Source organism: Primulina eburnea, chromosome 18 (assembly GCF_022965805.1).
Source record: "Primulina eburnea isolate SZY01 chromosome 18, ASM2296580v1, whole genome shotgun sequence".
Classification (NCBI taxonomy): Eukaryota; Viridiplantae; Streptophyta; class Magnoliopsida; order Lamiales; family Gesneriaceae; genus Primulina; species Primulina eburnea.
In genome coordinates, this window is record NC_133118.1 from 25271010 (window position 1) to 25286036 (window position 15027).

The following is a 15027-nucleotide window of genomic DNA, read 5'->3' on the forward strand; positions in this document are numbered from 1 at the left end:
TACCTAGCTCGTCCCAAACCGAGCCACGGCCCCTGGAACTCTCGGCCACCCCATGAAACCTGGGCGTGAAGAGTCCCTTCACGCAATGACTCTTCCAGCTCACTTAGTGCGAGCCCTAGACCCCTAGGACTCTTCCAGGCCCTCGCCCCTGACCCTCCTCGAGCCCCAGCCAAGCCCCAAGGCGCCATGCAAAGCCACCGAGTTCCTTGACTTGTACAAACAAACATGACCCACGGTTCCTTCTTTTCTTGTTTCTTACGGTTTCTAGCAAGTTCATGTGCACGTGCAGCCTGTTTGTGTGTGTTCTAGGCCCTTAAACTCGTGTAAAACAAGCCCCATATCATCCTAATTCATGGCAGCCCCTTTAGGTACATATAAAACATGTTTTTGGATTAACACTCAAGCCTTAAAAATAACTTATGAAGCATATAAGAATATATAACATGATGCCACTTGATTTTCACGCAAAACAAAATTAAATAAATACTATGGTGTGATAGATGATTAAAGGAAAGAATATGGCGTACCTTTACGTTTTTAACGCACGATTAAACAATGACGATTAGAAGAACGGCGATGATCGACCTTGGCTTGAAAACCTTGAAGAACTTTGATGCTTTTCCCTCAAAACCTTTGTGTGTGCCGTGAATTGGAGTGAAGAAGAGTTTGAAAGAGTTTGGAGGGGTATTGGCCTTAAATAATAATTAAAAATACCAACAGAAGTTTAGGCTCATTAAGAAAGTTAATTAGTCCCAAATAACTCATTAGTGCTTAATTAAAATATTTTGTTTAATAAAGTTTGTGAATTTATTAGCCGGGTTGCCAAAATGTTCGTATTTTTGTTGAAAATTCAACACCGATAAAATTTACGTTACGGCATATAAAATCACCTCAGAACCTCATATTTTCAAAATTATAAAAAACCATAAATCATAATTCAAATAATTAAAAACAATTATTTAATAAAAAATTTTCTATTTTTCAGCCCGCGGTCTTCGTTCCTCGATCGCAACTCGAATAAACTTTAAAAATATATTTTAATACAACCATGTAGAAAAGTATATTTTAAACATGTCAACATGCACACATAATTAATTTATGCAATTAAAACAATTAATTGAAATACACAAGGAATTGAATAACTTGTATGCATGTGGTTCGCGTAAACCTTCAAATTTTCGGAGCGTTACAATCTCCCCCCTTTAAATTGAATTTCGTCCTCGGAATTTGCTTATCCTTGATAATCAAAAGTTTATAACTAGTTATGTATCTCAAAAATCCACGTTTCCGCTGCGCTATTCTGATAAAACTTAAATTTTTGGATGTCCTTATTTCTCCTTGATCCCAATTAAATTTACCTTCTAAATCTTTGTTTGCAATTCGAAACATAAAAAGACCCATGAAGACTTAATGATATATTATTATAATCTTGAATTTCAACTTTTCTTACAATTCCCAATATCAAAAGATGGATGGTCATACTTATCATATATTATTTTCCTTATTTTTTACCCAAAATGTTCGTCAACTTATCATATTCCAACCTTAAAATCTCGAAAGTATCCGCTAACGCTTAGATTTTCAAGCCTAATATTGATTTATCCTACAAAACCATTGATTGACATTCCTTGAAACTTATAACCCAAGATATTCCAATGTTTTAAATATTCTTACAAGCCTAAATTATCGAAAATTCTTATCATTTAACTCATTGAATTCTCACTTATTGTTAAACTATTCCCCAAATTACTTAACAATCGCAAGGTAACATCTTAATTTCCTCAAAAATTATCCAATTGATCCTTAATTTCAAAAATCCTACGATTAACCCATAAGTTCTTGGCATTCTTAATTCTCTTCTACATGTTTCTCATAACATAAATTTCGATAATTATAAACTTATTTACCCAAAAATCAATTTCCATAAACAATCTTACATTTCATCAAAACTTAAAATCCCAATTTATACACTTTCTTAATTCTAAAGTCGTTGCAATCGTCGGTCTTCGTTCCTCAATTGCAACTCGAATAACTTTTAAAAATACATTTTACTACAACCATGTAGAAAAATATATTTTAAACATGTCAACATGCACATCATTATTAATTTATGCAATTAAAACAATTAATTGAAATACACAAAGAATTTAATAACTTGTATGCATGTGGTTCGCATTGACCTTCAAATTTTCGGGGCGTTACAAAGTTGGTCTCGAAAACTGTAGAGCCCAAAATCAGTACACATAAACCCTTAAATGATTTATTATTTTACATTATTTTAAATTATTACATGTTTATTTGATGCACGTTAAAATGTTTTCTTGAGTTTTATATTTCAGTCGAATATTTGACGCGGGATCGGGAAAAGAGACCGGTGATGATTTAGGCAATTCTTGAAAATGTGGTATTTTATTTCAAGTCAAGAAATTTTTTATTTTAATTGATTTTTGTAATTTAAGCATTTTAAAGCCTAATTTAATTTATTAGGTGATTTTGATATTTTTAAGCTTCTCCAAAAAAATTACTAAGTTGAGTAGTAGGGATTTTAAACCTTTTAAATTAGTTTATTAAATCTTTAAGTGGGGTTAAGCAATTAGATTAGTAATATTTTTATTACTAATTATTTACCTAAGTATGTTTAGCCCTTAATTATTTATCTACACACACTCATGCACACACACGTTTCAGCACACACAACACACACATACATGTTTCATATTTTTAGAGAAAACATAGGGTTCTTGAGGTTCTTTCTATAGCCACCTCTTCACTTCAAAATTTCTGAAGATTTCGTTGTTTTTTCGAGCAAAAATCATGCCACAATTCGTCCCGGATCGAGTCTCGCATTCCCTCGCGTCGTTATCTGTCGTTTCGTGGGTTTAATCAGCAAAGACATGTATATTCTTTCATTTTTCGCATCAATATTGTCATAGTAAATATTTTGATGTATATTATGTATAAAAATCCGTTTATGTTATGCAAAGTTTGAGCAAAAACTGTTTGAAACGATTCTGGAATGATTTTTAGATCTCAAAAAACGATGCTGTTGTCATTTCGAATCCTGAGATTTTTTATTCCGTTTCTGGAAAAACTTTCAACATATAAAATGTAGTACTTTTCGATATCTTCAATTTGACAGTAAATTCGTAAATTTTCGAACAAGAAACTAATGAGTTATGATCATTTTCGTGTGACTGCTCGAACTGTGTAAAAATGTGTTTTTTTTAGGATTTTCAAGCCCAACCGAGTGGGCGGGGCCCGAGCGGTAAGATTTTACCCCCCGAGCGCCTAGCTTTCTGAAAAAAAAAAAGAAGAATTTTTTTTAAAAAAAATTTGTCTTGGGCGGGCATGCATAATGTATTAGTATGTTCGACGTGCAAAGAAAATATTTTATATTTTTGAAGTATGTTAATTGTCTTTTGACCAAATATGAACGGGTTTGGAAGCCGGAAAAACATGTCCAGGGACCTCTGCACCCCGGTAAAGTATGACCGGGTTTTGATCAGGATTGGAAAGCAGTAAAGTATGACCAAGAACCAATCCACCCGGTAAAGTATGGCCGATGATCTTATGTATGTGGTAGTGGACATCCATGACAGCCCAGTACTGTGGTTTAGTCTGATCATGCGCACTAGGTTATGGGTCACTTGCTTTGAAATATATTTATACGCAAAATGATGATGATATGCATGTTTAAGTATGAATAATGCAATTACGTTTATGAAAATGTTTATAAATCGATGGCACGTCTATGGTTATGTATGTATGTTCAAAGTTAAGTTATGTATGTGTTACTTTAAAATGCATATGGTTTTATTATACGTTACTTGCTATTCTCAGTTTATACATGTTGAGTCTTGTATGTATGTTCAAAGTTAAGTTATGTATGTGTTACTTTAAAATGCATGTGGTTTTATTATACGTTACTTGCTATTCTCAGTTTATACATGTTGAGTCTTTAGACTCACTAGACTTGATCGATGTAGTGAGGAAGAGTTTGAGGAGACGAGAGGCGGAGACCAGTGAGATGGCTCGGACTAGGTGGAGGACTAACCCGAGGACCGCTTAAGTTTAAGGATTTTATGCATGTTATTTCATTTACTCTGATTTCAACGAATTACTTTATGATGTTTTAAATAAGTACTTGTTGCAAGTTGTTTACAATTTTAAATATTTGTTTCAAGCATTTTAATTATTTGGCATTTTGAATGAGAATTTCTTATTTAAGAAAATTTTATATCTTCCGCAAATTTTAAGTAAAATTGTACTCCAATTTGCAGAGGGAGGACTCAAATCGTCCAAATACCATTTTACTCGATGATTTATGGGATCCTCGAGTCTCATGGATCCATTAGCTATATTGATGAGCAACTGTATGATGTAAGCGAGCTACTGAAAATTTCCCCTGCTCTGCTCAAAGGAAACAAGAAAGTAAACCTACCTTGGTTTGAGTCAAGCCCTGCATCTGATATCTCCAACACGCCCCCAGGTTTTCACAACACAGTCGCCTCCATTGGATATGTCATGCTCTCCACCACTGCCATACAGGCTCAGCTTGATCATGCCCTGGTTAAGATCACTCAAACCAAGGATGATTTGATTTACGATGAAAATATTTTTGCTGACTACAGGCTGGCTTTGGAAGTTGATGTCCATTCTAGACAAAAAAAAAGGGAGAAGCGCAAAAGGCTATTGCACAAACAGATGAAGGAGGCCCGTGGGAACCATAGAAAGTGATGAAGAAGAAGAAGAAGCAGCAGCTAACACTGATAGTGATCAGTGATTTGTCATTTTTTTATATAATGTGCTCTGTGTGTGTGGTATTTTTAGTTTTGATGATAAGTTTATTCTCTACTTTGATGATATGCAATGAATTTTGCTCTCCTGTGTTGCCTTCCACGTTGTCAATACTGTAAACAACACTCATGCTAATATAATCAAATTTAGGGGGAGATATGTTGTCAAAATCAAGGGGAGGTAGATTTTCACATTTAGGGGGAGATAGAATGGAGTCAACATGGAAAATCAAGTTTGTACTCATTTTGTCTAGGAAAAAAAAAGGAGAGATCGAATAATTCTTGATTTTTCAAGATATAATTTGTTCCTTCAAATAATCTTTTCCTTAAATATTTTTCCTTATTAATGAGATTGTGTGAAATATTTAATCAAGGGTTTTTCATTTCTAGATCTTAGATAATTATTTTAAGATTATCATGATATGATATTATTGTTTAAAAGAGTTTATTTCTAATAAATTTCTTATTTTTTATATTTTGTAGGATTACTTTTTGGGATAAACGGTAGGAGAAAATGAATCTATGTAAACAAGGGAACATAGTGGGTACAAAAAACTTTTGCACGTCGAGAAATATTATCAGGGAGAAAGATTAAGTCTAAGAGCGTCGCCGTTTGAAGATCGTCGTTGCTGCTACAATATGTTGCCGTGATTGTTGAAGACATCTGAAAACAACACTGGTGAAAGTGTTGATTTTAGATCGTGTTTTTGTTGCTCTATTTTTCAGCAAACTATTTGTGTTCCTTGAATATGTTTTTAATCTGATTATTTTTTTAGGATATTATTCGATTCCTTAACGTATTAAAGAATATAGTTTTCATATAATCAATAGTATTGGTTTTCGTAAACACAAGTTGTTATTCTATTGATTATTTTACATTGGGGCATCACACTAGTATTTATGCTTGTGTACAATTATCTCCGAGTTATTTTTGTTTAACTCATTTATTTGTGTGTCATATTATTCTGCTGACAACGCGTGTTGTCACTAGCCTCTTCATTCATCCCGAGTCAAACGGCGCCGTAGAGTAAATGATAAAAGGCTAATCATCATCAAGAGAATGTACTTATTTTCCATTGATTCATAAGTATACACAAACAAAGATAATATTACATTTATGCACTCCCTTGACTTATGAGCAATTCACTGAACTCCTCATCAGTAGCCTTCAACATCAATGGCAGTGGAACCTCGACACCTCTCTTTACAATCTCTGTGTTCCGAGGCTTTATCCGATTCTCCAAACTAAACCCAAAATACTGGGGAAAACTCCTCAGTTCCTCCAGACTCCCCTTCATTTCCTTCGCGAAGTACTCAAATTTCGGCTTGAAGTTACCCTCCACGCTGAATGTGAACAGACTCGGACATCTCAAGACCATGTCCACCGCATCAGATTTCGAAAACCCCAAGCTAGTTAGATAATTCAGCTTCGGAATCAGAGTTCTTTCGACACTGGAGACCAGCAAAATTGGGTCCTGATAAGCCAAAGCGTGTAAATCCTTGAATCCAAGTCTGTGAAGATAGAATAGAGCTGGCTTCAACTGATCTCTCACGCTGGAAATCAAGAGCCTTGGGCATTTGTTGATCACCTTTCGAAAATTCTGATCCGGGACTTTTAGATCAAAGGATAAGAAATGAAATACTGGGTTGAGTTCAGATTTAATGTCTGAAGTCAGAATCTTGGGGCACATGCCAAAGATTCTGCCTAGATCTTTGAGATGGATGCCTTTGGATTGGAGGAAGCTGACTATGTCGTGGATTGAATTGAGTGAAGCTAAGCGGAGAGACGGATTCTGGGCCAGGGCACGGCCCGAGTTGACGCCCAAGATTTCCAGGCAAAGGACTTTTTCTTTGAATTGGAGGGAAATTTGTGCATGGGTTGAATGGTAGAGTGGGTGGTCATACAGGACTGTTTTGGGTTTGGCAGTTAAAAGCTTGCTCAGTTCTTCCGAACATGAGGCCGATTTGGGGGAAGAGAAGCAGAGAGACGAGCTCAAGGCCGCCGCCGGCATCTTCAAACAAAACTACAACCGATTGACACAATTTAGATGATCAACAGCTAAAAGAAGAACTCCAAGAAAAAAATGAAAAATATTTTAACACAAACACAATATAATACTGTTATTACAGCAAAAAAAACTGTGTAAGACTACTGCAAGTAAAAGAAATCAACAACCAGAGTGAAAATGCTACAATCCCAAGCTACACAAACCAAAAGGAAGCTGTAAACCAGCTGATTCTCAAGCCTGTCTGATGACTGATTATCATCCTAATCTAAGATATTTGAGAATACAAGAAATCAAAATCTGCTAAATTAGGATACTCGATCGAAGAAGGGACTTGTTGGGTACTCGGGAAATCAAACAAAAATGCTGAAAATCATTATATTGTATCACTCTCTTGGTCATTAAGCTAAGCCCGAATCAATATTTCAAGATTCTAACTTTGACGACTAAAAATGCAAGTTCCTTTGTCGATTCACCGCAACAAGATCGCTACAATCTGCGATATCAAGCTACTAGACTTCGCATTTGCGACTTTATTTACCTCTTGAGAAGGAGAGGAAAAATGGGTAGAGCTGAAGCGATTGAAGCTCGCCATTATCAAGCAACGAAGAGTTTACTAATCGATACCTGTTGGGCCTGCACCATTACAAAAAACACCTCCAATGGCTGAAAGAAACTGATTAGTTTCGATTAGTTTCTTGGATTGAAGGCCAACGAAGAATGATCAGTTATATGTGGTGCCGATGAAGAATAGACAAAGCGACTCCATTTTCTCGTTATCCTCATGCAATCCTCTGATTGGTTGCCACTCGATTTCAGACAAGATAATATGAATATCTGTGTTTTTTAAAACCGACCCGACTGTTCCATAAAATCGGTCAAGAATCGATCGAACCGGTTCCATCATCGAACCGATTATGAAATAACTGATACAACTTTCATATTAAGGAACGGGCCCTGCTGTTTATAGGACGAGCTTTAAGAATTTTTTTGTTAAAATATTTGAATCAACTTGTGAAAAATGCTTATTTTACAGTTTTTTTTGTTTTTTTTTTTTCAGATTTCTTAAATTCGGAGCTTTGTTTTCAAAAATTTGAATTATAGTTTGACAAAAACTTGTGTGAGATGATCTCACAGTCGTATTTGTGAGATTGATCTCTTATTTGGGTCATCCATAAAAAAATATTATTTTTTATGCTAAGTGTATTAATTTTTATTCTGAATATCGGTAGTGTTGACTCATCTCACAGATAAAGATTCGTAAAATCGTATCATAGAAGACCTACTGTTTCATTGTTCCATTCGATTGTACACAAATTAGTTATTTTAATTTTTGTATTCAGAATATATAATTTGAATATGAACTATTTTGTTTCAGTTAGATTCGTTTTCTAAAATAAAATATTTGGACAATTATTTAAATTAGTAATTAAAATAAATTTAAAATATAAAGTATTATCTTTTTAGTTAATTTTTTTATAAAAATTTTAAAAATAAATTCTAAATTAATTAAACAAATAATAAATAAAAATAACAAACGTAATATTTGACTCACAAAATATCATTTTATAAAATATATAATCTAAATAAAAAATAAAAACTTACTAATCTAATTAAAATTTGATTTTTTTTTGTCAATTCTCTTTTATCATATATAATTCGAAACAAATCATATAAACTTTGGTTTTAAAATTTATATTCAAAATAAAAAAGTATGGTTTTCGTTTCCGTTTCCTATTTTTTCATTTATTTTTTAGGGCCATTTATGAATTTAGGAATAGAAAAATGACTTCACCATTCATAATATCCATACCGAAACAAGTTTTTATAGACCACTTTAACATAATAGATAGATCAAAAATCTATAAATTAATGTTTGATAAATTAATAACATCTCTAAAATAATATTTTTTGACAGTATGGACTTGGACAAGTTAGATAAATTAATAATATCGATAATTAATAGATTAATAATTTTTTTGTAAGACCATTATAAAAATTTATAGCACTATCAATATTATAAATTATATTCTCTAAAATTACAAATATAATTAAGACAATCTAGTAAAAAATGAATAAATAATAATATATTGTGATTGTTCGTATCAAGTTAGAATTCAGAGAGGGTAAATAAATTTTTTTATTAATTTCTTTGATTTTGAAGTGTTCTTAACAGTTTCGCGGTTGTTAAGGCATGTTCTTGAATAACTAGACTTGTTGGACTACTGAAATGTGTAAGCGCGGAAACAGACGTCTTGAAATTAGATATACATAAATGTAAGTGTGGAATGTAATAACATATGTATTTTATATATGTTCGGAGATATAACTCATACGTCATCACTTCTTCCACTTAAGAAGGTTTTCATTAAAAGACTTTAACTTTACAACGTAATGTAATAACTACTTCAGTTAAGGATTTCATTATCTAATGAAACTCTTAGTTATCACTTTACACTTCTGGATATTTAAAAACTCTTGGTTCACTATACAACAAATACAAAACCCAACGATCAAACTTGACGGCTTGAGTTGTTATTGCAACAAAAGTTTAATCATTGATGATTTGAAATGATTCTGATAAGTGTGTGCTAGGTTGGCAAACTTGAAATGTTTCTTGTAGGACTGCTCAGAATCTTGTTAATGCAGATTGAGAGATGCACAAGAGTTGAATTTTCGGTGCTTCTTGAAGTTGAATTTGCATATGTATATAGTTGAAAGCTTCCAACAATCGGATAAAGCTTTTCAACAATAACTTGTACCAGTTCCTTATAGAATGAGCTTGTTGCTTTTAGATGAAGTACATATCATCAAATCCTTGTTTAATGTATTTTTTACAACTTATAGCTCTTAGCTTTCTAAAAGTTGTTTTGACTTCGGATGTTTTAAGAAACTTTTCTGTCAAATTGAGAGTTGGTGCGATATCGTTCCATATGTTATAACTAGCATTGTTCAGAATGGTTGGAAGTAAAGTATCTACTTTTCTTTGCACATATTTTGACTTACGGTTGGCTAGTAGCAATCTTTATTTAATAAGGACGGTTAGAAACCTGAAAATACAAAGCAATATTGTGGTTGGTTTCCTATAATAACATGATGCTATTATTTTGTCAATCATCAAAATTTAAGATAAAATAAATATTCTAACGATTTTCTCCTTTTTGGGAATGACAAAATCAAGCTGTGGGTCTATCTATATAAAAGTTATATGGAGTAAAATTTGCAATTAATTCAATGAGATGAATTCATTGATAAAATGAAATTTCATTCTACAAAAACATAAAATTTAAACAAAATAATATTACACCTATAGAAGAATTTTAATTTTTATGACTTGAACCGTTGCTATCACCTCCACCTCCTCTGTTTCTTCTTTCTTCTTCTTTCAATTTCCTTCTTTCATCATTGTTCTTTGATTATTCATACTTAGCTCTTTCGGATCACTGCTTTTGCTCTTCAAGCTTCTTGTAATCTACTAGTTTCCTTTTTTCACATCACCACGTTCCATATGATCAAAAATTTCTTGCAAGTGACTGTCAATAGTGGCAGGGACGGATCCAGGAATAAGAGTTGGGGTGAGCTTGAACTCAATATGATAAATTATGTATTATTAAAAAAAAAGTACATTATATCGTTCAACGAAGTTGTGCTTTACGGGATTTTAAAACATAAAATTCATCAATAATAGAATTTACATCAATATGTTTAGCTAAATCTCGTTCAACATAGAGTGTCAAACAATCGGCAAGAAAGTCATCCTCCATTTTATTGCGAAGTGCCGTCTTCACATGCTTCATTGCTGAAAAAGCCCGTTCAATAGTGGCAGTAGACACAGATAATGTCAAAACAAGATGAATCAATCTAGTCAACATAACATAAACACTTGACCGTCCACTCTCGGTCAATTGGCTGACACAACTCAACAAGTGTAGAAACCTTTAAATTCTGCATCACATCGAGTTTATAAATGTATCAATGCATACTTCAAAACAACAATTTCTTGATCTGTGAAATCTCCAGGATAAAACTTCTTCGCAAGCTTGCAAATATCATCACTGTTAAATGAGTCAAATGAATTTTTAGGATCTAAAACTATACTAAGAGAAAGAAGTTTCACCGATGACTCATTGAACCGAGTATTTAACTCCATCAAAATGAGATTTATTGCTGCATTAAAAACATCAAAGTGGTAATGATGTTCTATTGAATAAACCGTCGCTAATTAAAACCGCCGATCCACCTTTTTTTTATTTTTTAATACTTTAGCGACGGTTTTAGAAATAACCGTCGCTAATATTTGCGACGGTGTTTGATAAAACTGTCGCCTATCCACATCGGCGACGGGTTTACTAAAACCGTCGCAAAAGTAGCGACGGTTTTCAAAAAACCGTCGCTAAAACCGTCGCTAAATAAAAAAAATGGGCTGGGCTACAGCCCAGTATAGCCCTAGCGTAGATCCGTCTCTGAATAGTGGTTTGAATATGATTGAACCGGGTGTCCACGTGCTGTTGGGATCGGATTATTTGACTTGATAAAGTTATACCCTAATTTTTAGTTTGACGCTTGGTTGGGGCTTGATCAGCGGTGGGTAGCATGAAGTTCTTTTCCAGAGAACCAAGAGCACATAGAAAGTTATCGAAAGCAACAGTATGAGCAAACTGCTTGATCTCGACATTATTGATTGTGTTGGAGAGATTCTTCTCGTCGAACTCATAATAGACATTTAAGTTAAGATTAGATTGAAAATATTCTTCAAGAATTGGAGAGCCTGATTGGATTTGTAACTGATGGAGAATAGGAATAGAAGAGCTTTCTTCTTTGGGATCAAAGGTTGAGAAAGCAGTTGGAATTTTAGAATATTCGGGTCGTTGTTCAACCATTGCTTCTATGTTGTTAGTTCCATGTTGGACTAGTTCAGACCTGTCCTGAAAAGATAACAATATCTTTTCCAAAAAAATATTTAGGTGAATCAATGAGGTCTTCAGTTTTTTGTTTGACGGCGGTAGTTTTTGGTAAAGATTCCAAATTCAACTCTTCATCACATTAATTTCCCTCTTTATCATTATTCAAATCTTCAATTATTGGAAAAAAAAATGGGTACATCTTGCCTTGATCGAAGTGTTAGGTGAGTTTATTTAATGGGGTGGGACCCACACATTAAATAATTTAATAATTAAATCACATCCCACATCGAATGTTTATAAAAATGAACGAGGAAAATCTGTTATAAAATGAGCCTTCTTTGTTTGTTTTTAGTATCCCAAAATCAAAAGCTTTTCAGCTTTGATAAAAAGAGAGTGCATAGAAAAAAGAGTGTATTTTTTTCTTGAGTGCGGGAATTCTCTTTTGTGAGTTAGAGAAAATATTTTCTTGGTATACTCGGGGTTGGGATCGTGAGATATTGAGTGTATTGGTGTATACACTTGTTGTAATATTTCTTCCGGTTATAAAAGTTGCAGTGCTCCGTGGACGTAGCCTATATTAGGTGAACCACGTAAATCTTTGTGTTCTTGTTGGTTGTTTTCTTCCGCAAATTTTTCGGCACTATATTATCATCGTGATCGGTATCGCTTCGGGGTAATTCCCCAACAACTGGTATCAGAGCCTTGTTGTGAAAATTCTTAAGAATTCTGAGTATGCTCTGTGGTTGCAGCTTTGTCTGATCTTCCACATCAGAAAAGATTTTTTAGATTTTTTGCTAAGGCTAGAGAAGTGATGGCCGGAGATGATGGATCGGGACCGGGAATCAACAAGTTCGACGGAACAGATTTTTCGTTCTGGCGGTTACAGATTAGAGATTATCTGTATAGTAAGAAGTTGCATCAACCTCTATCAGGAAAGAAACCGGAAAAGATGGAGGATGATGACTGGAAGCTTCTTGACCGACAAGTGTTAGGTGTAATACGATTGACCCTAACGAAGAACGTGGCACATAACGTGGCGGAGGCAAAAACAACGGAGGAGATGATGTCCATTTTATCGGACATGTACGAGAAGCCATCAGAAAGCAATAAAGTTCATCTCATGAAGAAGTTATTTAACTTGAAGATGGGAGAAGGTACTTCGGTGGCTAAACATATCAATGAGTTCAACACGATTGTTTCTCAGCTAACATCGGTTGAAATTAATTTTGATGATGAGATTCGTGCACTTATTCTTTTGGCGTCTTTACCAAATGTTTGGGAACCAATGCGGGCAGCGGTTAGCAACTCCGTTGGAAAAGGAAAGCTACAATTTAATGATGTCAGAGATCAAATTCTTGCCGAGGAAGTTCGCAAGATGGATTCTGGTGAAGGAACATCATCAAGTTCTGCTCTAAATCTCGAGAATAGAGGAAGGGGCAGGAGTGGCGAAAAGAGTTTTAACCAATGGCATGGTGGGTCCAAGTCAAGAAATGGAAAAGACAAAATCAACTTTGAAAAGAATGTGAAGTGCTGGAGCTGTGGTGAGACTGGTCACTTGAAAAGGAATTGCAAATCAACAAGGAACAACGCTAATGTTGTTACTGAGGAAGTACATGATGCTCTGCTATTATCCATGGAAAGCCCTGTTGATTCTTGGGTTATGGATTCGGGAGCTTCGTTTCATACCATTGGTGATCGCGATGTGTTTGACAATTACATTGCTGGCGATTACGGAAAAGTTTTCCTGGCTGATGGAAAACTCTTGGAAATTGTTGGTATGGGTGATGTACGGATGAAGATGTCAAATGGATCTGTCTGGAAAATCAACAAAGTCAGGCATGTACCAAAATTGACACGCAATCTGATCTCGGTGGGACAGCTCGATGATGAAGGCCACAATGTGACTTTTGGTGATGGTTCCTGGAAAGTGAAAAAGGGAGCCATGATTGTTGCTCGAGGAAAGAAAACTGGAACACTTTATATGACTTCCAGTTTGAGAAAGAAATTAGCGGCTGTGAATGCTGGAGCTAATTCAAGTCTATGGCATAGTAGGCTTGGAGATACGAGTGATAAGGGAATGAAGATGCTTGGTTCAAACGGAAAGCTACCGAAATTAAAGATCGTTGAACACAAGCTGTGTGAAGCTGTATTTTTTGGAAAGCAGAAAAAGGTGAGCTTTTCAAAAGAGGTCAGAGAACCGACATCAGCTGATTTGGAGCTTGTACATACTGATGTATGTGGACCATCTCCTGTGACATCCCTTGAAGATCACTCAAGATATTATGGCACTACTGTTGACGATTCGAGCAGGAAATTTTGGGTTTATTTTGTGGAAAATAAATCGGATGTTTGTGAGACCCTTAAACAGTGGGAGTTAGCCATGGAAGATGTGATGGATTCACTGTCATCCAATCACATGTGGGAGTTGTCAGAACTTCCTGAAGGTAAAAAGATTTTAAATAGCAAGTGGGAGTACCGGTTAGAACATGACGGTAGCAAGCGGTACAAAGAAATACTTGTTGTAAAAGGTGAAAAGAAAGTCATTGGTTACACTGATATTTTCTCTCTGGTGGTAAAGTTAACTACTATTAGGACTGTACTTGGATTGATGGTAAAAGAAGATTTACATCTGGAACATTTAGATGTAAAGACGACGTTTCTTCATGGTGAGCTAGATGAAGAAATGAATCAATCACAGGGATTTGAAGTACGAGTGAAAGAGAAAATGATGTGCAAACTTCAGAAGAGCTTGTATGGTCTCAAACAAGCTCCAAGACAGTGGTACAAGAAGTTTGATGGTGTAATGAATAATGATGATTTTTTGAGGTATCAGGCTGATCACTGTTGTCATGTGAAGCTTGATGGTTATTATATCATACTACTGATATACGTAGATGATATGTTGATAGCAGGAGCTTGTCTGGAGGAGATTGATAAACTCGAGAAAGAGTTATCAAAAGAATTTGCTTTGAAGGATTTGGTTGCTGCAAAACAAATCCTTGGAATGAGGATCCTTAGAGATCGGGTGAATGGAGTCTTGAAGCTTGAGAAGATTCCTGGAAACAAGAATCCAGCTGATATGCTCACGAAGGCTGTTATCATTGAAAAACTGAAGTTGTGTTTGACTTCAGTTGGTCTCCTGGACTAACAAATGAGGTATGAGCTGCTGCACTGATGGTGTGAAGACATGATTGAAATCAAGTCTTCAAGTGGGAGAATTGTTAGGTGAGTTTATTTAATGGGGTGGGACCCACACATTAAATAATTTAATAATTAAATCACATCCCACATCGAATGTTTATAAAAATGAACGAGGAAAAT

At 34.7% G+C, this 15027-nt stretch overlaps 1 protein-coding gene across 2 annotated transcripts; it reads right to left on the minus strand.

Annotated features, from left to right (window-relative positions):
• Positions 1-5844: 5844 nt before the first annotated feature.
• On the minus strand, positions 5845-7579 carry LOC140819445 (transcription termination factor MTEF1, chloroplastic). Of its 2 annotated transcripts, none has more exons than XM_073179539.1 (2): positions 7344-7579; positions 5845-6855 (listed from the first exon to the last, which is right to left on the minus strand). In XM_073179539.1, the coding sequence occupies exon 2, from the start codon at positions 6806-6808 to the stop codon at positions 5912-5914; it is 897 nt and encodes a 298-aa protein (XP_073035640.1). In that variant the 5' UTR covers positions 6809-6855; positions 7344-7579; the 3' UTR covers positions 5845-5911. The 2 variants fall into 2 exon arrangements, with proteins under 2 accessions (XP_073035640.1, XP_073035639.1); XM_073179538.1 differs by having other exon boundaries at positions 5845-6820; positions 7344-7578.
• Positions 7580-15027: the final 7448 nt, after the last annotated feature.